This window comes from Netta rufina (assembly GCF_964035555.1).
Source record: "Netta rufina genome assembly, chromosome: 20".
Taxonomy (NCBI): Eukaryota; Metazoa; Chordata; class Aves; order Anseriformes; family Anatidae; genus Netta; species Netta rufina.
Window position 1 is genome coordinate 4,709,065 of NC_140144.1, and position 20,546 is coordinate 4,729,610.

The 20,546-nt window shown below is 49.7% G+C and overlaps 1 protein-coding gene across 1 annotated transcript in view; it reads left to right on the forward strand.

The window, feature by feature from the left end:
• Positions 1–241: 241 nt before the first annotated feature.
• Positions 242–20,546, forward strand: part of LOC311217068 (CMP-N-acetylneuraminate-beta-galactosamide-alpha-2,3-sialyltransferase 4-like) — a gene marked incomplete at both ends in the record, with an annotated part of 47,941 nt that continues 27,636 nt past the window's right edge. The window contains 2 exons of the mRNA XM_084298805.1: positions 242–275; positions 526–726. Coding sequence (XP_084154931.1) covers positions 242–275; positions 526–726 — 235 coding nt within the window. The remainder of the gene's footprint in view (positions 276–525; positions 727–20,546) is intronic.

Below are 20,546 nucleotides of genomic sequence, written 5' to 3' on the forward strand. Positions count from 1 at the left end.
GCACGACGCGAGGACATTATGTTCTGTGCATGTGGAGACATTTATGGCAAACTCTATCCAGCAATGGCAGCTTAAGCACTCTATAAAACAGCACTTTGGAGCTGGAGTATTATAAATAATAGGCAATAAAACTGGTAAATGGGGCTTTAATTTGATTCCATTATGTCACCGAATGACAGCAAGGGGGGGGCAGAGCAGCAAGGGGACGCAGTGCCGCGCCAGGGTGGGGAGCGCTGGGTGCATGGCGGCGGAGCGGGACGTGGCGGTGCCAGCGGGTCAGGTCCTGCCAAACCCCAGCCCAGGCATGGGCTCAGTCCTGGCAGAGTCCACGCAGGGCCCCTCAGTGTTGCCAGGACAGGAGGTGACAGCAGGAACACCTCTGTCACAATTTTTAAGGCCTCCAGAGGATGCTCTGGTCCCACCATGCCAGGCACCACCCAAGTATTTAGGTGCTACCCCAAATCCCCCACGCTGCTGCTTGTCCCCAGCTCCTGGAGATCTCTTTTTCCATGCTTTCTGCCCCAGTCTGGCTGTCAGCCAGCAGCAAAGCCTGGAAGAATCTGCTGTGCACCATCACCACTTCCCACCCATGGATGTGGGCACACCCTGGGCAGTGGGATGGTGGCTGGGGGACAGCCCCAGGCCCCGGGGTGCTGATGCAGAAATCCCGGCTCTCTGCAGGTGCCAAGAGGAAGCCGCTGCCGGCTGATGGCCTTGCAGGGCCCAGTGAGATGTGAAACAAGCCGAGTCTCAGCCCAGTGGTTTCTGCTGTGGAGCTGTTTCTGCTAATAGGGCCCCTCCTCGTCAAGGCTGCGGAGTGAACGCACCAGGCAGACCCCGAGCCAAGCATGAGGGGCTGAGGAAGCCCTGGGGACACCCCGGTGCCACAGCACATGGTTGCCTCCAGCCCATCACGTACCCAGCTCTCACACCCTCAGCCCCTAGGAGCTGCCTAAAAACACCTCCAGCAAGAGGGACTCAAAGGCTCTGGTACAGGAATGCACCTGGGCAGGGGCTGAGCTTGTTGCGTGGATGTTTCCTCTCCTCTCCCTCAGGTTTTAGCAACCCCAGAAGTGCCAGAAGGCCCTGGGAGAGAGAAGGTGGAGTTCACTCTGCTCCTGCGGGGTAACCCTGTGCCTGGAGCATGAAATGAGGCTGGGCAGGGCCTCCATGGCCCAGTGGGATCACAGTAAATAGCTGTGCACTGGCCCAGGTAACGTGAAATTGGAAAGGGCTGGAGGAGAGCAAAGGACCAGGACTTCACAGCCAGTGGGGTAGCCACATTTGGCCCCAAATTACCCACATGGGCTGTGCACTGGGGTGCTGGGAGCTGCATTTTGCTGCCCTGTGAGGCCTCCTTCTCCCCCTCCACACCACAGAGCAGGATGTCTCCCAGACCCGTCTGCAGCGGCCCCAGCACCCATCATTATTATTTTCCTTCATTATTGTTGCAAAGATTTTTGCAAAGCGGGGGAAAAGTGGGTCAATGGCACTTAATTTTGTTTTCAGTTCCAAAAACTCAGCTCTTCCCAGATTCTTCTATAGAGTCTCAGCGTCTCTGGGGCTTTTCTAGCCTCTTGCCTAAGCGTATAATCAGGCAGGACTGTGTTTTAGAGAGGGGATTATGCACACAATAGAGCAGAGGAGCCCCATCAGAGCTATTCCAATCTATTAGGATCTGCACTCTACCCAAAATAAACAACACAAGGAAAACAACAAGCTGCACTAACTTGTCTGCACGTGCTGTGCTAGCGGGGAGGAGGTCTGGGCTCAGGGTTTTAACAAGCTCTTCTTTTCAGTCCTTGCATCAAGATGTCCCTCACCCACGGCCTTGAATGCTGAAGAAGTTGCAGGAGTGAGCATCAGCCATGGGAACAAGTAGCCGTGCCCACTGCTTATTGCCTGCAACCACTAGCTCAGTACAGAGCTCTGAGCTGGAGGAGACAGCCTTTTTCTCCACCAGGAGAGAAAAAGCTGCTGCTAGGGCCTGCTCTGGGGAAGAGATTGCAGGGAACAAGGGGATGCTGGAGGTTGGAGAGACCTGTGGGAATGAGAGAGAGGCACCGCAACCTGCGCTGGGTGCAGAGCACAGGTCCCCCCGCTGCAGCTCCAGGGGTCTGCAGGAAAGGGGAGCAGGAGGGGGCAGCCAGGAGCAAACAACAGCAAACGACAACCCTGCTCTATTAGACCCAAGCATCCTAATATTACCAGGAGCCATGCATTTGCCTGCTCCATGGGGGTGCTCATGAAAAATAACTATTTGCAGGCATTCAGGCGCTGTGAGAGCTGCTGATGAAGAAACACCCCGCACAGATCTCTTTCTCCAGCTTTTCATTTTATTTGTTTTCTTCATGTACCCAAAGAAGAGTTACAGCAGGGATACAGCTTTCTTCACACCCTTTCTTACTCACTTTAGTAAGTCCACCAGGAAATGAAGTGTGGCATGTCCTGGCCACACAAACCCCTGCACACACACAGCTGCAGCTTTTGATTTCAATGCGAGGGTAAATTGGCTTCATCTCATCATGGGAAGACTCTTTTTAAGCCCAGAAACAGCTCTCCACACTTCTTCCCTCCTAGGGTGCACCCGAAGGAAAATAAGCAGTCATCTGTAATCATATGGCTAATGAGGGGTATTGATTAATGAGGCAGAGGGAGGCAGGACCAGGCACAGCCCGTGCCAGGCAGGAAGGGGCTGAGCACAGACCCTTAGGGATGGTTTTTGAGGTGGGAGACTGCAAGGTGAGACGGGGACAGAGGACTTCCCAGGAGGTGCTGCCAGCCCCTGTATCTGAGGAATCAAGCTGAGAAGGCAGCGAGAAGGAGGTGTGAACATTTTTCTGCCTGCCTGGGGAAGTTTGGAGATGGGAAGCTGGGCCAGTGTGGACAAAGGGATGTTTCTGCATTTACTGCCTCTCTCCCCCTGTGTGCTGCCTCCAGGCCACCCGAGCTGAACGCTCACAGCTTGCACTGAAGTGTTGGAGAACTGAAAGGGCCTGAGGCTGTGCTGGCTGGTCCCTGGCATCTTGCATTTCAAATGCCCTCAAAATGATGGATTTGATGCTTCCTCTTTTATTTATTACATTTAAAGCATTTTTGCCAGGGGGGGGTAGCTCAAGAGAAGACACAGCTTATTTTCCTGAGGATCCCAGGGGCCGGGCTCTCTGGCAGCTGCCTGCAAAGCAAAACACAGGAGCCCACCAGCAGCCAGGCGTGCAGCAATCTGCTCTCCTGGGGGGGCAGAGAGGGGCCAGGGGCAAGGCAGGGAGGAAAGGTCCACCTGGCTCAGGAGCAGGAGGCGGCAGCCAGCAGGGAGTCATTTGCAGAGCTTTCCTCCCGGCCGCTGGGCAGCGATTATCGATGCCACGCAGCTGTAAATGTTCTCTCGGCGGCTGGGACCTGGGAGCGGAGAGTGCGGCTCAGCTGAGTGTGTTATTGGATTAGCAGCTGATTAGAGCTGTTAAGAGTCCACTCTTGAATAATCAACATGGTGCTTTTTGGCTGCTGTGCGGCGGTGGGAGGGGGAAGGAGGCAGAGCAGCCAGGCTGGCTGCTGTTGGTTTGTGGCTAAGCCCTGGGCATTGCTCAGAGGGCAGACTGTGGTTCCCCAGGTCCAGGGTCCAGGTCCATCCCCATGCTGATGGGATGTGGGGTTGCAGAGGTACCCCTTCTTTCTCTGACATATATTTCAGGCCATGACATTTCCTACCAGCAGGGTTAGGGTCTGAAGCTTCTTAACCCATGAAAGAAGACAGCCATGCAGCTTGATGGTGTGCTGACTCTTGTGGTGGGCTCGATCCATCATGAACCAGGGTAAGAATGTAGCACACTGGAGACTGAGGCTGTTTGTTTTTGGTGCTGGAAAAGTCAAGTGGAGGAGGTCTGGGTCTTGTAGGGGGATGGAAGAGCTGACTCCCTCTACTGAGCTAACACAGCGGGTGGAGATGGTGTGGGCATGCTGGGGTCCCCCTGCTTGTAAAGGGGACTCACTGGGCAGGGCGAAAAGGGCAGGGGAGCTCTTCTGGTGAAGAGTTCTAAGTGCCAGTGAGATCAAAAGCTTAGCAGGGGCTTACAGTGTTGTGCTTTAGTGTATTCCTATAGAGACATGGCAAGGCAGAGGCTGAAGGATGAAGCTGAGCTAGCGAGGCTGGGCTGGGAACGCTTTAGATGAAGAAGGCACAGCGTTCTCCGTCCTTTGCTTCTCCTCCAGACTGATGCCCAGCAGCGTGTGGGTGAGGAACAGATAAAAAGCAGCGTGCCTCCTGGCCTTCCTCTTTCTCTTTCCACTCATTATAAATTTTTAAGGTAGATTTGTCCTCTTATTCAGCCATAACTTCCCCTGGAGAAGCTTCCTACAGCCACCTTGCGGCAGGAGCCCTCCTGCTCTCCTTTGATGTGTTGGTTTGCTCCCCGGAGCTGAGTCCTTCTGGTCTGGAGAGCTCAATTCACCACCAGCTTCACGCATCCTGCTTTTCCCCTCAGTCATAGCGCTCTTGTTCCCACTAAAATCAATGGCATGGCAACTGTGTGAGCGAGGGGAGAATTTGATATCACAAGGAATAACAAATCACAGGCATATCAAGTGTGTCCTGATATCCAAGGGCACGGAGCGGCAAGGACCAAGGAGATCCCTTGCTCACTCTTTCTCTCCCTCTGCCTGTCTCCGAGGACAAGAATTCTCCTTCCAGAGACCTGTAGGGGTCACAGTTGGATTGTACAACATGCTGTGAGTCTGTCCTTGGGAAGAGAAACCATTCCTGCTGAAGTATTGACCAGAAAGCCAGCAGGACACCAAGTGCCCTCTGCACACAGGCCACTGCCTGAAACCCCGCTCAGAAGTGGGCTCCTACCCATCTTCTGCCTCTTTCTGACACTAAGGCCCAGATGTCTCCCATGAAGATGTGTTTCTTAGCTTCAACGTAGTGAAACCAAACGTGTTGCAGGTTGGAAAGAGCCAGTCTCAAGTCCATGCACAGGAGGGTGTGAGGAACCAAGATTTTATTGGGACAGTTCTATAATGGAGAGGAGAGTTGATGCTTTAGATAACATGATTTATACCTGCACAGCCCTATCAAGGGAGGGGAGAGGGACCTAATTAATAACTTGGAACCTAATTAAAAAGGCTCAATCACAGACTTCTGTCTGTGTCCAGGTTTCTTGTTCGTATGAGTATTGGTGGACCATCAAGATTGGTGTGAAGGGGCTTTGCTTCCTGCTTGTCTAACCTGATCTTACTCAAAACCATGTGGTACAAACCTCATAAAACAAAATCCAGGTGACAGAACTTGAAGAATGTCAGGATATGGGCAGACCTCCACTGAAGTGAAATGGATGTGGCAGGTTCTGAAACCCTAAGCTGGTTTCCTTTGGGATCATTATTCATCCCTGCAGTTCCCTCATGGGGCTGTGCAGGTACATCTTAGCTTCCAGATTCAGAGCCTCCCATAACAGAAGTCACAGGACACGTGCAAGACCAGGCATCAGTGTGCTGGATGTATGACCTGTGCCTGGACAGATTCGTATTCCCCACGTGAAAGCAGTTGCCTCAGCAGGGTTTTTCTGCCGTGATAGCACCAGTCTGGTCCTTCTTCCTCCCACTGGGTAGCAGAAAGTCTTCGTCAGGTGAGCCCGATCCAGTCTCCATCATAAGCAGCAGCCCAGAAACAGCATCACCCGTCTTCATTCTCCAAGATCCCTGTGGACACGTACCCACAGGAACTCTCCAGTCACTGTCAGAGATCCCTTCCCATGCCTGCACTGCACCACAAATTAGGATCTGGCCATGACGCTCACAAGGATGGACCCGTTCCACTGTGCGATAATTAAATTGCCTGTAATTATGTTCTTGACAAGTGAAATACAGGCAGTAAATGATCCTAACATTCTTCGCTCCCTCCCTCTTCCCAAGACTCCCCCAGCTGCCCCTCCCCTCTAAATGCTGAATTATTTTACAGTTGATAGTTCCTTAGATTTGCCGACCTTTAAAAGCTGAACACTACATGCCTGTTGAATTTTAATCAATTTATTTTTTTCAACTGGAAATGTCAGACTTCTGTACGGAATTACTTGGTGCTGGCTGATGTGACAAAGACTCAAAGTTCAGCATCTGAAGCCGCGGAGGAGCAGAGAGTTGCGTGCATTAGCACAGATAATTTGCAGGATGTGAAAATGAGAGCAGGAGTGAGGGAGCATATATTTTTCATTAGCTTTGGTTTAGAGGGTTCGGGGACCTGCATTTATTTCATCCAGTGAACTCTGGCCTCATTAAATCCAGACCGTGGCTGGTAATGACTGGAAGTAAGAAGCTGTGGAGGCCACTAAAGGGCAGGAGGCAAAGTGAGTTCTTTGCAGGAGCACGGAGAGAACCTCGGTGGATGGGGGAGCACCAACCTCTGCTGTGTTGGCTCCACGGTGCCGAGCACAGGAAGGTGCCAGAGGCCCAAACCATCCACCATCCTGCACTGGTGCAGTTCGTTAATGCACATTACACCGCCTGCTTCATGCTGCTCCAGAAGAGTCCAGCAAAGCTTCCACTTGCAGTGTAGCTTTCCCAGCCCGAGTGCAGGGTTGATTAAACTTCTCAGTAGCGTTGAGTTTGGCCGGCATTGCCTGGAAGGATTAAGCATTCCCCAGCTGGAGCAAAGCCCTTCCACAAAGATGGGAGGAGATTTAGTGAGACCTGCAGACTGATTCCTGATGGGGGAGACCATGGCAGTGAGCACACACCAGTGAGGAACCCCACTGTCCTTACAGGGATTTGCTGGCCTTCACTGTGCCTTTGGCATCGTGTTTGTGAGCAGTGGCTACAGCCAGGGCAATGCTGGGAGCTGCCCTGCCTCCTTTCTGAGCAGGAATTTCTCCATGGTCAGTGGCTGGGTAGCTCCATGCTAGTCCTGCCACGCATCACCTACTTCCCTACTCTGTTGTTTCAAGCAAAAGTTATCACCTTCTGTTTTTCTTGTATCAGCGGCCTCTGGTGTTTCCCTGTAGTGCTGTAGTCTGTTCTAATCTTGGGCCATGACAGCCTACAAACAAGTTTTTGTCCTATTAAAATTTAATTCCTTCTTTGGAATAGAGACTTCTCATTGCACAGAACCGGATGGATAAATGTTTGCCAAGGTGACAAGGATTGAGTATATTTAATCTTCTTCCTTCTCTTTAAAAAACTGTGCCCATCGTCGCCTCTTGGCACAGGTACCTTAAAATCAATAATGAGCCTTGCAAGTGGATCTGTGATAAAATATGGTCTATCCTTCTCCATTGAACTGTAATAAGCATCTTTTTCAAAATCATGCATGCGCCTACATGCAGCAAGAATAATGTGGTGGCTGCATAGGTTCAAGGAAAGTTCCAGTGCTCTGGTCTTCCCGGAGACTTAGTAAGTTGAGGTACACCTCAAATCCAAGTATTCTTCCAGGGTTACAGACTGCATTAAGTAAGAGATGTAACTTCTGGGAACTTGCCAATGGAAAGGGCAATTCTTCATGTGTCCTGGTCCTACACCCTCTCCAAAGCTTCGCAGTTGTCCAAGGCTGTGGTCAAGGATCCTTTGGTCTGAAACAACACCACAGACCTTTTGTTGTGCTCTCATTTCACTGAAATGGATTTTAATCAGGAAATACTCATGGATTGACATCAGTTCTCTCTGGGGCAAATGGGCCAGGTTAGATGAGTTCCCAACAGGGAGAAGCGTAACAGAGGTGCAGAACTGAGCCATGGTGCTAATATGCAAGGGGCTGCCACCAGCAGAGTACAGACTCCCTGACTTAGACCAGCCTTGCTCTGAAGGAGGCTGAGGCAAAGACTTGAGTCTGTGTTTTCCATATCTTATGTGGCTGTGCTAATTATCTTTGTATTGACTCATCCGAGGGAGCATGTTTCTTGGGCTCTTCAGCCATTAACATTTGGAAATTTCATTTTTGCTCTGAGGAAGATGGAAAATTCCTTTGGAATTCTAAGTTTTGCAAGCAAGGGAATCACTGAATCATTCCTACTGTGTAGCTACGTCTTTTTTTTTTTTTTTTTTTTTTTTAGGTTGCAGGTCCTTCTCCAACTCTCCCATTTAAAAAGTCCTTAGAGAAAACTGAGTGTATGGAAAGCAGCCCAGGCTTACTAACTCTTCATCAGTATTCCCTTTAAAGAAGGCAAATGTTATTATCCTCCTTGCCAAAAGGGAGTGTGAACACATCTGCTCCTCCACCCACCCTCTTGGCACCCCCTCCCGACGCAGACTCCCACAGCTCACCCTCTGTCACAGCTCGACAGCCCATTACAAATGGCAGTGTTTAAGCAAGGTCTTGCTCTTCGTTTATAGCCCTCTCAGTCACTCCGATGGGTTCCTTCCCTGGCCTTTCGCAGCCTCCGTTTGCTGCAGGTTAAGAAAATGTCAAGCTCATTTGGAAGAGCCTCGCCCCTCCTCGCTTTGCTGCAGCCATTAGTGGTCCTCTCCTGGCTGCAGGAGGCTGACATTTACATCGCAGGCTAGGGTGGGAATAATAGCAGTTAAGTCGGACTTTGTTAATCACCAGTTATGTCCACCTTCAGAAATCAGCTCAGGTGGCCCGAGCTTATTTTCTTCATTTTCTCCTCTCTCACACTCTCATCTCCCCATCCATCCCTGCCTGATCATCCGCCCTCCCACCCCATCTCCGCTTATTTATTGACTGCAGTGGTAAAGTGTCACTCAATTAAAGACAGAATTAAAAAAAAAAAAAAAAGAAAAAGAAAAAAAAAGAAAAAGAAGAAGAATTGTGGAGACAAGATTGGATTTGTGAATTTACTTCTCCTCACACACGGTCATCCCTCCCAACTCTTCCCATCCTTCTTGAACTGGGAAAGGCAGAGCTAGAGATGAAGAGGGTTGGAGAATGCAATCGGTCCTGCTTGTGTCGGAGATCCTTGGGCACTCTGGTTTTCAGGGGTGAGGTAACTTCAGCAAAGAAAGCAGGTGCTGTCTGTTGCATTTTTCTAATCCAAACACTGCACTCAGCCAGAAAAAGGAGCTGGCAGTCCCTGCTGCTGGTGAGTCTCATGCACGTGGTGCTGTTTGACAAAGGGATGGATTAGGTGACCTCTGCAAGTCCCGTTCATCCCCAATTTTCTGTGATGCTGCAAGGGTGACATTTAAGGATGAGATCAAGTCTGGAAACAGTGGCTTCTGTGAGGCTCTACTAATCACAAGCTTCATTCAGATTTGAAAATGAGTTTTGACCAGGGCTATTGATTTCCCTTCTTGCTTTGCTTTTCCGATGTGTATGCATATGTGTGTGTTTGCAATTTTAACCTGAAAGACTGGAAGGCACCACTCCCCCCTCTTCCTGACTTCTGTGCACCTCCCCTTTGAAGCCCCAGTAAGGGACTTCATTAAAAAAAAGCAGACTGCAGCAGTCAGGAAGTGAACGGGAGGAGAAGTAAGAAGAACTGATGAGGACAGCAAGTGTTTGAAAGCTGAAGAAGAAGGGGAGGAGCTGTGCCAGATGTTGCCAGCTGTTGCTTGGCGCGTGGGTGTCACAGCAGCCCACCCCACAGAGAAGAACAAGCCCACAAATCAAGGCATTGTGCTATGGCCTTGCTGCTGTCCTTTCCTATTTTAGCTGACACCTCTCCCCAGCCCTTTTTTTGTCCTGCTCTCGTAGTCTTCATTCACCAACATCACTCCTGGGTGCTCTGCTCTGTGCTCTGGCCCTCGCTGCTGTGTCTGATCGCTGTCAGACAGCTGTTAACAAATGGGAAAGGGGAGTGGGGGAAACTGATCTTTATTCATATGACTGAAGTCCTCTAAACACATGAAATCAATCCAGCCTGTGTGTTTTGCACATATAAATAAAAATATATATATAAAAAAAAAATCTGCTCATTTCATGCTTCTCTTTTCCCTTTTTAAAATTTGCTCACTTTCCTGGAGTGACACTTTGCTCTGTCATCAGAAAGGGAGTGCTGACGTGTAATCCTCCTCTATGTCACATTGCTCCCTGTGTACATTAGTCTTCTGCTGGCACCCAGAAGGTTTTCTCTGAGGTGTCAAGATTTTCTGAAGCCCCCCCAGGCAGAAGAACTTGACCACAATTCACTGACAAACCATGCCAAAAATCACATTAATCCCTCGTGTGCCTCCCTTTCCTTTCTCTCCCATTTGAACAAAGAATATTAGTGATGGCGTAAAAAGGAATAATTTGTATGGCCAGAAATAAAAAGCCGGTTGTCCATCTAACCCTAAATCTACTCCTGATTTAAATTCATTATGCCATCTTTATTCTCTTGTTCACCTAGTATTTCTCTCTGGGACCTTCACCTTATTCTATGCCTAACACTTATGCCTTTCGAGAGTGGAATAGTGAAATGCAACGTAGGAGACTGATGTCTGGAGGACAGTCACTTCATTTTGTGCAGAAGATGATCTTTTCTCTTTTTATCTCTGCTGGTTCCTCCGTGACCCCTCTGCCCCAATCTCTATTCCCACTCCTTCTCCCAAAAGTCAGGAGAAGAAAATGAAAGCTCCTCTGTCCCTGCAGCTAGAAAGGTGTGCCCCTCTGACCGCAAGCTCTCCTGCAACCTTTCCACCGCATGTAAATTTTTATAGCATATCAATAAAAGGATCTTGAGGCCAAATGGAAATCGAGCAGCTGCCTGAACTGCTTCAGGGCAAGGAAACCAATTCAAAGGGTTTTATTATTATTATTATTATATTAAGCATTCAAATGAATGACCCAATCAATTTCAAGCCTCTTTGTTCTGTAACCCTTCCCAGCAATCCTGGTGCTGTAGCCACGGGACCAGCAGCTCTGCCCTGGGTGCTGCAAGAGCTGCTCCTCACCCTTGGGTCCCTCCTCTCCCCCTGGGTTGTCATTTTGGGGAAAGACCAGGGAAAAGAGCAAGTGGCTCACCAGAGGGCTTCTCCTCAGCCCATGCAAAGCAAGCTGAGCCCATCTGAGTGCTGCTGTGTCTAATATTGGCTTTGCATAATGTGATTAATTGATGGCTTTTCAGAGTGTGTAACTAGAACTGGACTGGACTTTGGTGCATTTCCATTCCGAAGACTCTAGCTGGAGACCCTCAGCTTCATTGCAGTGATCAATATTCTGACCAGAGCAAGGGTAAGCCAGCTGCTCACCTCTTGCAAAGCCGCGTGGGCCATGCCTCATCTTTATTCTCCATCTTAGTTCCTTGACCGTTCACCCCTCCAGCAGCAATCAGCCTCTCTGGCCCTGTCATTATCCTTGCTGTAATGATGAAATAATAGCTTGCTGCTTCGAGCTTGCCATCGGGATTGTCCTGAGTGCAGATGGCCTGCGATGCTATCCAGGCAAGGGACGGTGCCAGGGGATGTATGCACCAGCTGTGAGAGCATCCGCAGTTTCAGTGGTCCAGCTCAGGAGTTCTTCCTCAGTGGTGTTTCTGCACAGACTTCGGGGGCAGAGCTGGGCCATGTGCATCTGCTGGGGTGCAGACCCACTCCTTCCCTCATTACCTCATTGAAAAACATCACCCTGAATGTGTTTAGTGAGGTCTTATGATGGGGTGCTCGATCCTCGTAGGGAACCAGTCTCATTTTGGTCTCAAGCATGGTCTCTTGCCCTAGGAAAAATTACATTTCTTCTCTGTGTATCAATTTGCCTCTTTTATTATTATATTTTATTCTTCTTATTATTTTTATATCTTACATATATAATTCCATATTATTTTATTATTATTTTTGGCTGCCTTAACATCGCTGACTGCAAACTTCATAACATTGAGGTTATCTCTTTGAAGTATTTGCATGGCACTTGGCATAAAGAGATGCCCTGGTCCTACCTGAGCAGTGTGAGCACCTGGATGTGTTATCTGAAGGAGCTGGGTGTTGCAGAGCATCACACACTGCCCTCCGTGCTGAGAGAAGCCCTTCTGCAGAGCTCAGCATCTGGAGGGACTTCATTTCCACCTCTTTCTGAGCTCCTGAGAGCCAGCCTCCATTACAAAATTCAGACCAACTTTCCTGCCCATCCGCCTCTTGTTTGTTTGTTATTTTAATCTTCCTCCCCGGTCTACAGTGTGAAGAGAAAGGGCTGATTGACAGCTTAACTGTTTCAAATCAATAGAAAGAGCACTCGGAGATTAAAGCAATTTAAACAAGGTGTTTATGTGGTTTGGAGCTAAAACTGCACTTGAAGGAAACAAGCAGAGGAGACGAAGGAAGTGGGTCAGCCAGGAGACACATGGAAGCTGCCTGAGCAGAGGTAAGATTACAACAATAGGCTGGGATGGCTTTTTCATCAGCTAGAGATCGCTGCTTTCCATAAAGGAGGCCTAATCTCAAAATTGCTTTAGCCTCCGACTGATTGTTCCATCGATTTAAACACGCCGGCCCTGCCCCTCTTCCTACATCCCACGCTCTCTAATCTCTGGTCCCTCTCTCTCTCTCTCTCATTTTCCCTGATCCCCACTTGTTGAAACAGGGCTGTAGAGACAAATCCCCTCCCAGCGAACACCTAAAAGAGGTCCCCTGGCTACGTTTGGTTTGCCGGGCTGGAGAATAGATGTGAAGCCCCAGCAGCACTGCAACTCCTGCCTGGAGCTGATGAAGTACCTCAGGGGCAACTCCGAAGCCTTCACAAAGATCCCATTACATTTTTAATCAATGCAAAGGCCCTGTCCCCTTGCTAAATTACTTGATCTCCTCCCCTTCCCAGGCTTTTAGGTAATTGCTGTAGATGAGCACTACTTCATATCAAGGATAGCTGAGCCAGGGCTATTGATCAATCCAAGCGTGCTGTTGGCATGGTTTAGAAGAGCTTTACTAACCTACCCCAGGGGCAGATCAGGTTTTTGAGTCAAATCAAGCGAGTTTCACGTTCTTTCTATTTTACATAGCCCTAATGAGGACGTAATTCAACCCCTCCTTCCCTAGACGCCCACTTGTACGATGGCAATAATTTGCCCTGGGACTTGCCAATTGTTCTCCAGTGACCACAGAAGACATCGAGACAATTGTTTTATGCCAAGGGCTTGAGCTCTGGCCAGCTGAAGTTGGGGGGGGGACAGTGTGCCACCCAGGGGGGGCAGTTCCCCCCGTGTCAACATCTGACCCCACAGGGTAGCAATCCTGCAGAAGAGGCACGGACAAACAGCACCAGAGGTGGAATCAGAGAGAGCAGGTGCATGGGGAAGCAGGTGCATGGGACTGGGAGATGTGATTTGTCTGTTTCAGTAATTACCGCATTAAAATTTCCTAAAAATCTGCAGTGTAGATCAACAAAGCCCCCTGGCCTGCAATCCAAACACGAAGGTTGTCAGCAGCTAAGGGATGTCCTTTAGGGGCCACCACTGAAGATAAGGAGTCCTCAGGCCATCTCTATGACAAGCAGACCCTGCCATAGAGTCCCTCCTGATTTCAATCAGTCTCAGAGAGGCAATGTCAGGTCCCAATTCTTCAGCAAGGAGCTGAGAGCAGAGTGGGTGGTAAATTACTGTTTACTCTCCATGTCACCAGAAACATGCAGCGGGATCCTGCCTCTCCGGCTTTACAAGAAGAGCATCAAGTGGAAACACCTGCTCCTTTGGTGGGGGAACCGAGCGTGTTTCGAAGGCCATCCGCAGCATCGATGTACCCTGTTTCTAAGTGTTTATTATTTTCTTGGTGATAAGTGTCCAGCTGACACAGTAATTCACGTGGTGCCACAAGAGCTGTCACAGCTCCGTGCAATTAGAGTGTGCCGCACAAAGGCACGCTCCATCTTCCTGGGCGATGTGGTGCTTGCAGGGATGCTGAATGCCGCTGGGTTCATCAGCTTAATGTCAAGCCTTTCAGCTCTCCTGCCTTGTGCACTGGGAGCTGCTCGCCCCAGCCCACAGCTGTTTAATGCTCCTGGGATCCCCAGGGAGCAGGTTTGGGTCTGTGTAGCTCACATCCCAGGTCACTGGACATGGGTGCGAGGTTTGGCCTGCCACAGAGATATTATCTTTACTGTTTTGTGAGTCCAGCAGCTAATCTCCACAAAATGGATCATCATAATTACTTGCCTTACCATTGTTTGCAATATTTTTATTATTTTTTTAATTGAAATTCCTGCCTGGTGTTTGACCCATATCTTTGACGATGGACAGCTTGCTCTGGGGAGGGCCTGGTGGCCTGTGTGTGGAGGGGCAGGGCTTTGGGTGATGGTTAATTATAAAGAGCTTTGTTTAACAGCAAGGCTAGAGACCTGAGTGAGGTGTTGGCTGCCACATAGAGCCCAGAGAAACCCAGGCACTGACAGGGATTCACAAGCTGTGAACAGCCTTAGCACGGCCTGTCTCTGGTGGATGGTGTCCAGCTGAAGCTGTGCCAGCTGGGGCTGGGCTCCTGCCACCAGGTCCTGTCCTGCAGCCCCTGCGTGCTGCACAGATGGGGTTCAGCTGGGGGCTTCGGGATGCGCACGTGCAGCTCGTGGGATCAGCCTGACAAGGGGACTGTGACTGCAAATCTGCTCATCCGCAGTGGCAGGCACGTAGAGCTGGGAAGAGGAGCTATCCAAATCCACCTAGGAGAGCATGAGATATGCTCCAGAAAAGACGGCTTTGACCTGACATCTTGCTTTTCATTTCCTGGCAGGTATCAGCCAGGGCTGCTCAGGGAGACAGTGAACATTTGGGATTAATTCGGTATCAGGAAAAGCTTCTGCAAAGCCACCAGCCTCCGGTGGGCTATTCCCTCTGTAACGGGCTGGGAAGCTTGCTGGAAATGGGGTGAGAAAAGCGTGGCATCTGAGGCTTTCATTCCTCTCCTCCCCTCTGTGCGTGCTGGGTCCGTGCCATCCCTCCCTGCCCACCCCGGAGCTGGTGCACATGCATCAGCCGCCAGCTGACAGACTCGGCAGTGACAGATTAGCTGAGCTGGAGGAAGGCCATTTGGACCCCAGGAAACTGGTGAAGCTTGCAGAAGAGTGCAACGGCCGGCAGCAGGAGAGCAGAGCTGAGCTTTCCTCTTGTGGTTTGAGAGGAGCCAGAAGCAGGAAGGGGCTGTGTTACCCCAGGTCCTCTGCTGGCTCCTCCTGCCACTCTTTTGGGCAGCTTGTAAGCTAAACTCTCACCTAAGCCCAGAAAATGCTCTCCAGCACATTTTCAATCCTAAGCATCCACCTGTGTGCAAAAGCAGTGGGGTGGCACAGCAAGTTGTCAGCCCTGCAGGGGAGGAAAAAACTCACAGCACTCCACTGCGGTAGCGAGTCCCTTCCCCACATCCAGCACGTCGAATGGCTGTTGTGTGGAGAAGGGGAAGCTGTAGGGAGATGCAAGAGTGACTGCACAAGTTGGATGTGATGTGACCGGGATGCACGAGAGCAGAGCAAGGTCAGCCGTCACCTCCTCGTGCAGTATCAGCGGGTGTGTTTGCATTGCCAGCCACTGCTCGGTGCCAGTCTGCAGCAGCTGAGCACTCGAGCCATGAGTTTTGTGTGCTGGTGGCATACAAAATGCTTCGTGTTTCACTGTCTTTAGCTTGTAGAAAGAAAAAGGATTGTATTGGAGCTATAGGGAGGATGTCTTCATCAAACATGCTGGATAAATACTGTGCCTTATTTATTAGGCTTTAATTCTCCACCAAATTAGAACCTGACTAAAACATGAATCTAGTCTGCAGTTCTTCACATCACACAGAAAACAATGCCAATTTAAATCCCCATTAATTCAATTTTTGAAGGTAAAGGCAAGTGGAAAAGGCACTGAGTTCCCACATGTCCTTAGGAACGTGACAAACCCAGCTGCCTCCCTTTGCCTGCTGGGGAGGAAGGTGAAGCTCGGCACCTGGGAGCACAGATGAACTAGGGGAGGTGGAGGTACATCACCTAAGGAGGTGTCCCAATGGATCACAGTGTGCTTGCCACATCCATGACATCCTCCGTGGACTCAGGAGGCCCTTCTGTGATAGTCTTCCTCACATGTATGTGAGGAGCTATTAGCGTAGACAGTAGGGGCATGGCATCAGCTACCAAATGCCATGGTTCTCCCAGGGAAAAAGGAAACTGTGCAAAGGGACCTCCAGATCTCCAACCTCATCTGATCTCATGGGTCTGTGAACATCTAGAGGATGAAATGACCTGTGTGGAGGCCTCTGGCTGCTCTATGGAGAGAAAATACCAGCCACAGAGCACCAAGTGCCAACAAAACCACATTCACTCCCTTCTTGTGCCTCTTGGCGTGATCCCCAGCAGAGACGGGGGGGACCTGCTGGTGGGGGGCACAGTGGCTGCTGCTTTGCAGGATGCAGGCAGAATCCCTTAAACTAGCACTACAGTGGGCTCTCAGATCCTGCAAGGAACGTAGTGTTGTTCAGTAAAGTGAACGAGACCGTGTTCATTGATGTGCCTCACTGCACCAGCGAACAGCTGCATACATTACGGCGTCTGCTAGCAGGCAATTCCAGGGGTAATAGCAGTAACCCAGTCTAATATAACTCCCCGGTGCTGTGAAAGGTGATGGGAGAAGATTGGGAAATTTCTTTCCTAAGGCTGTTCTTTCTCTGCATTCTGAAGTTGGAGATTTCCGTTCCCCCATTCACAGGTATAATGACATGCTCTTAATGGCTGTAAAATTACTGAGCTCTTTTTTAACTCTGGCTCCAGCATATCACTCTCTGACCTCCCGCAGTACTGAATTACATGAACTGACTACACAGGACATCAGGTGTGTGGTGTTTTTTTTTTTTTTTTTTTGTTCTTTTAACCTGCATTAAATTTACCTAACCATTAATCTAATGGAATAACACCATAGTTTTCATATTATGGGATAAGGCAAGGAGAGCAAGAAATTGCTTTTCACTATACCTCTTATAATTCTGAAATACTCCTGCCATTAACATTCCTCCCCAGGCTAAGTGTGCTCTGAGAATTCTGGCCACATGGGGTGGCCAGAGACAAACCCCATTTAGGCCTTCAATAGCCTTTGTTTCCCTTCATTTTTTCAATCTCAATTAAACATTGACACCTTCCCCAGTGTGAAATGACCCAGAACATACAGTGGTACAGTCTAAGTATATCCAGGCTAAATTTGGCTGGACTTTTTCTTCAACAGCTGGGAGCCATGGGCAGTGGCTCTTCACCTAATGCAAATGATTGAACTCCCAATTCCCATAGCTTGAATTTCTTTCCCTTCCCTGAAGTAGTCGCGTCGTACTGTGACTGTCCAGTCAATATGCCCATGTCTTTAGGAATGTTTGAAGGTCCCTTTGCTATCATAATATTGATGATCCAATGTGGTCCAGTCAATAAAGTTTTCTTTGGGTTGAAAACATTGCTAGACTGCCTTCACAAGCCAAGAGCCCAGGTACCACCCAGGATGTTTCATCACTCCCAATAGGTTTCAGCAAGCAAAAAATGCCCCCATCCCTTTCTTGGAAAGACCATTCCTGACACAATTTTAATCAAATTTGATGTTTCCATTTGTTCATCATCATGTTCCTGGGGTGCTACAATCCTTGCTGATCCCAGATTCTCATATCCCATCCCTTGATCTTTTCCCCTTTGGCCACTGCTCTGCCTCAGATCAGCAAACACCCCCCTGTGACACAATCAGATCTCAGAAAATCATTTTTTTGAATCAGGAAAGTCCACAATGGTTGCTACCACAATACCACCCTGCCACTACAGAGATTCTCGGAGTGGTCTTGAGAGGCAGGAGAGCATCATTAGCCCGGTTTCACAGGTGGCAGGCACAGGGAAGGGAAGTGATTTATTTGAAGTTGTACCTCAAGGCTGAGGTACAGGCAGGAAAAGATCCTGGGAGTTCTGACTTCCAGTTCCATTACACAGTGTAAGTGGAAACCAACCGAGTGCTCACAAGCTTCTCCAGGTACAAGAAAGGCCGAGGCTGCTCCAGCAGACCTGGCTGCCTGCCAGCTGGAGAAAGAGAGCACATATGGGGTCCAGCTAAAATAAATGAAGTCCTCTCGTGGGAGTTTCAAACTTAATTGGCTGTTTTATGACCAAGTAAGGCAGCAAAAATCTCTGGCCACATCTCTTCCCTACAGCGGAGCAGGCTGTGAAGTCCAAAGCAAGGCCCATAAACACTGCTCGTGCCACCAGAAACCCTCTTTCTGGTTTGTGCTCAGCAAATCCTGCGTGAGATTGGCCTTTCTGCCTTTGGTATGAATTCATCTTAGTGGCGTTGGCAAGGGAAACCACAAAGATGAGATTTGTTGGGGCTGCAGGCCTTCTGCAGAGGTAAATGCAAACACGTTTTCTCAACACTCACCCTACACCCACCTTCCACCTCTGTGCAGTCAGCTCCAGCACCAAAAGCGAGCCTCTCTAGATACCTACACACCAGGAAGGCTTTGAGAAGCACTACCAAGAAAATTGCTGTCCCCTAGCAGCTGTGATCATGAACAAGAGACATTCCCACAGCTTCCTTCTTTTTGCCCTTATCTCCCCATATTTTTCAGCACCAGCATCACCCTTTTTCCCTCTCTTTTACACTTTTCCCCCCACCCCTGGGCTAAGCCATAACACCACTTTGCCAAGGCAGTTTGGCAAGCTGTACAGTCAGAATAAGTTGGAGTCAAGGAACCTGAGCTGTTCTTCAGTACTGATGTAATTATAGCCCTTGGGGACCTTGGCTGAGAGTCAGAGCCCATCTCTGAGCAGAGCAGCTGCTCCAGTGCAGGGCAAAGCTGGAAGTACCAAGGTGGATGTCCAACATGGGTGATGATTGGGTGAGGATAAGATCTGGAAAAACAGCAAGCAGGATACAGAACATCTCCCTGGAGCCAGGTGCTCCAATAATTGTGCCTCAGCCCTTGCTTAATGCAGAGCCCAGTGGCCTATATTTGCAAAAGCCGGTGGCAAATGAGATGAGAAAGCTCTGGGTATTTCAGAGCAGTCACAAACTTTCACGATAAGAGATGTGCAGAGAGGTAAGGGAATGCGTGCACAGCGGCGGGCTGTGTAACACCAGAAGGCACTACAATACTGACTAGAAGAAAGCAGATATCCAACATGCAACCCCCACGGGGATCTGTCTACGCTTCCATCATAATGATTGCTCAGAGTCAGTGCTCTTGTCACTAGCCTGGCAGATAACCTCTTGCCTTCTCCCTTCTCCCATGCCTTAGCTGCAGGCAGGATGCGACCCTTGCAGTGCGGGCACACTGTACCTACACTGCCCAGTGCTTGGCAAGCAGGTGCCTGGATGCAGCTCCTGCTATAAAAATCTGAGTGAAGCCAGGCTTCTGACTGGCAAGGAAGAAATGCCCATCTTCTTTTCCCTTTCACCATTTTCAGGGCTGCACGCAGCAAAGCAAACCTTTTTCTAAGTGCAGAAGCACAGCCTGCAGAGTTTGGTGATGGAGAGGGCAGAGCAGGGCCCTGCTCCTGCCGAGTGTTTCTAGCAGTTTGTTTCTGGCTTGTTGTTCTGAAAATGCCTTGAGCTTTTTGTTCTTTCACTGTTGCTGAAGGTGGCAGACAAGCCAGCACTGTTGTTCTGCCAAGGGAGAGGAATAGAAATAAAAATAATAATCATGTGCCTTCACCGTGGCTTGGAGTCACGGGAGGGAGTACAGATTAAAGGGGGACCTGGGACCTGGTCTGCTGCCACCCCATCCAAGTTCAGAGGACTTTGTAACATTTTAAATACCAAATACAGCTTCAAGTAGTCTGATGAAGCCTGATATTTCCCCGTCAAATACCCAGGATAACACGAGCCAAAGCCCTCCCTCTGCACAGGTCTGGGTTATATTTGTAAATGGGCAATCAGCTGGTGTTCCTCCTCTCTTCAAAGTCCCTAACCCAGGATATCGTATGCAGACCTCGCTTCACCTGGCAACACAGACACCTACAGCAGAGCGAGCTATTTTGACTTCTGTAGACATCGGAGAGAAACAGATACCTCTGGTGTGCAATTCATCCCGTGCCGAAGCCCAGCAGAGGTGAAATGAATCATGCCCTTGATGTGCCCCTTTTCTCCTTGGCCTGGAAAGGCAGCCTGCTGCGATGCAGGCAGACAAACAGCACGGTGGCTTCCAGATGGAAGAGGGGAGGCTCTCCAGGCATCCCAAGGGAGACATCCCAAAACGAAGGCAACCAAAAAGGCTCATTTGGGGACCTTTACCCACATTTGTACAGACAGTCAATGCCGTTCCCTGGTTGTTTCGCTATTAAACCACACTCGTGGTGCAGGCTCCCAGCACATCCTCCTTTCCCTGGGGAGAGGCCACACCTCGAGTGGTGCCCACTGCCGGCCTGGGCTCCAGGTCTCCTCCACCCCAGCCCCACAGGGACCTGATCAGGATCACCTGGCTGCTCTTTTGCTGGCCTCATGATGGAGCCAGAGCAACACGAGGACGTGGCACCGGGTGCCAGGGGAGCCTACCTGCCAGGGAAGGGGCGTGAGCGCCTGTGCAGCTCACTGTAATTTCTCTAATGGCTTTCTTTGGCTTGATAGATATTGAAGAAAGCTTGTTGCCGGGGCAATTTCCATGGAGAGATAATAAGAGATCATTTTCAAGTGAGCGAAACTTTAATGGCACATTGTGGTAATGAGGCAGCAAGGAGAGTAATGACCGGAGACCTCAGAGTGCGAGCACATCACGCGAGGGGG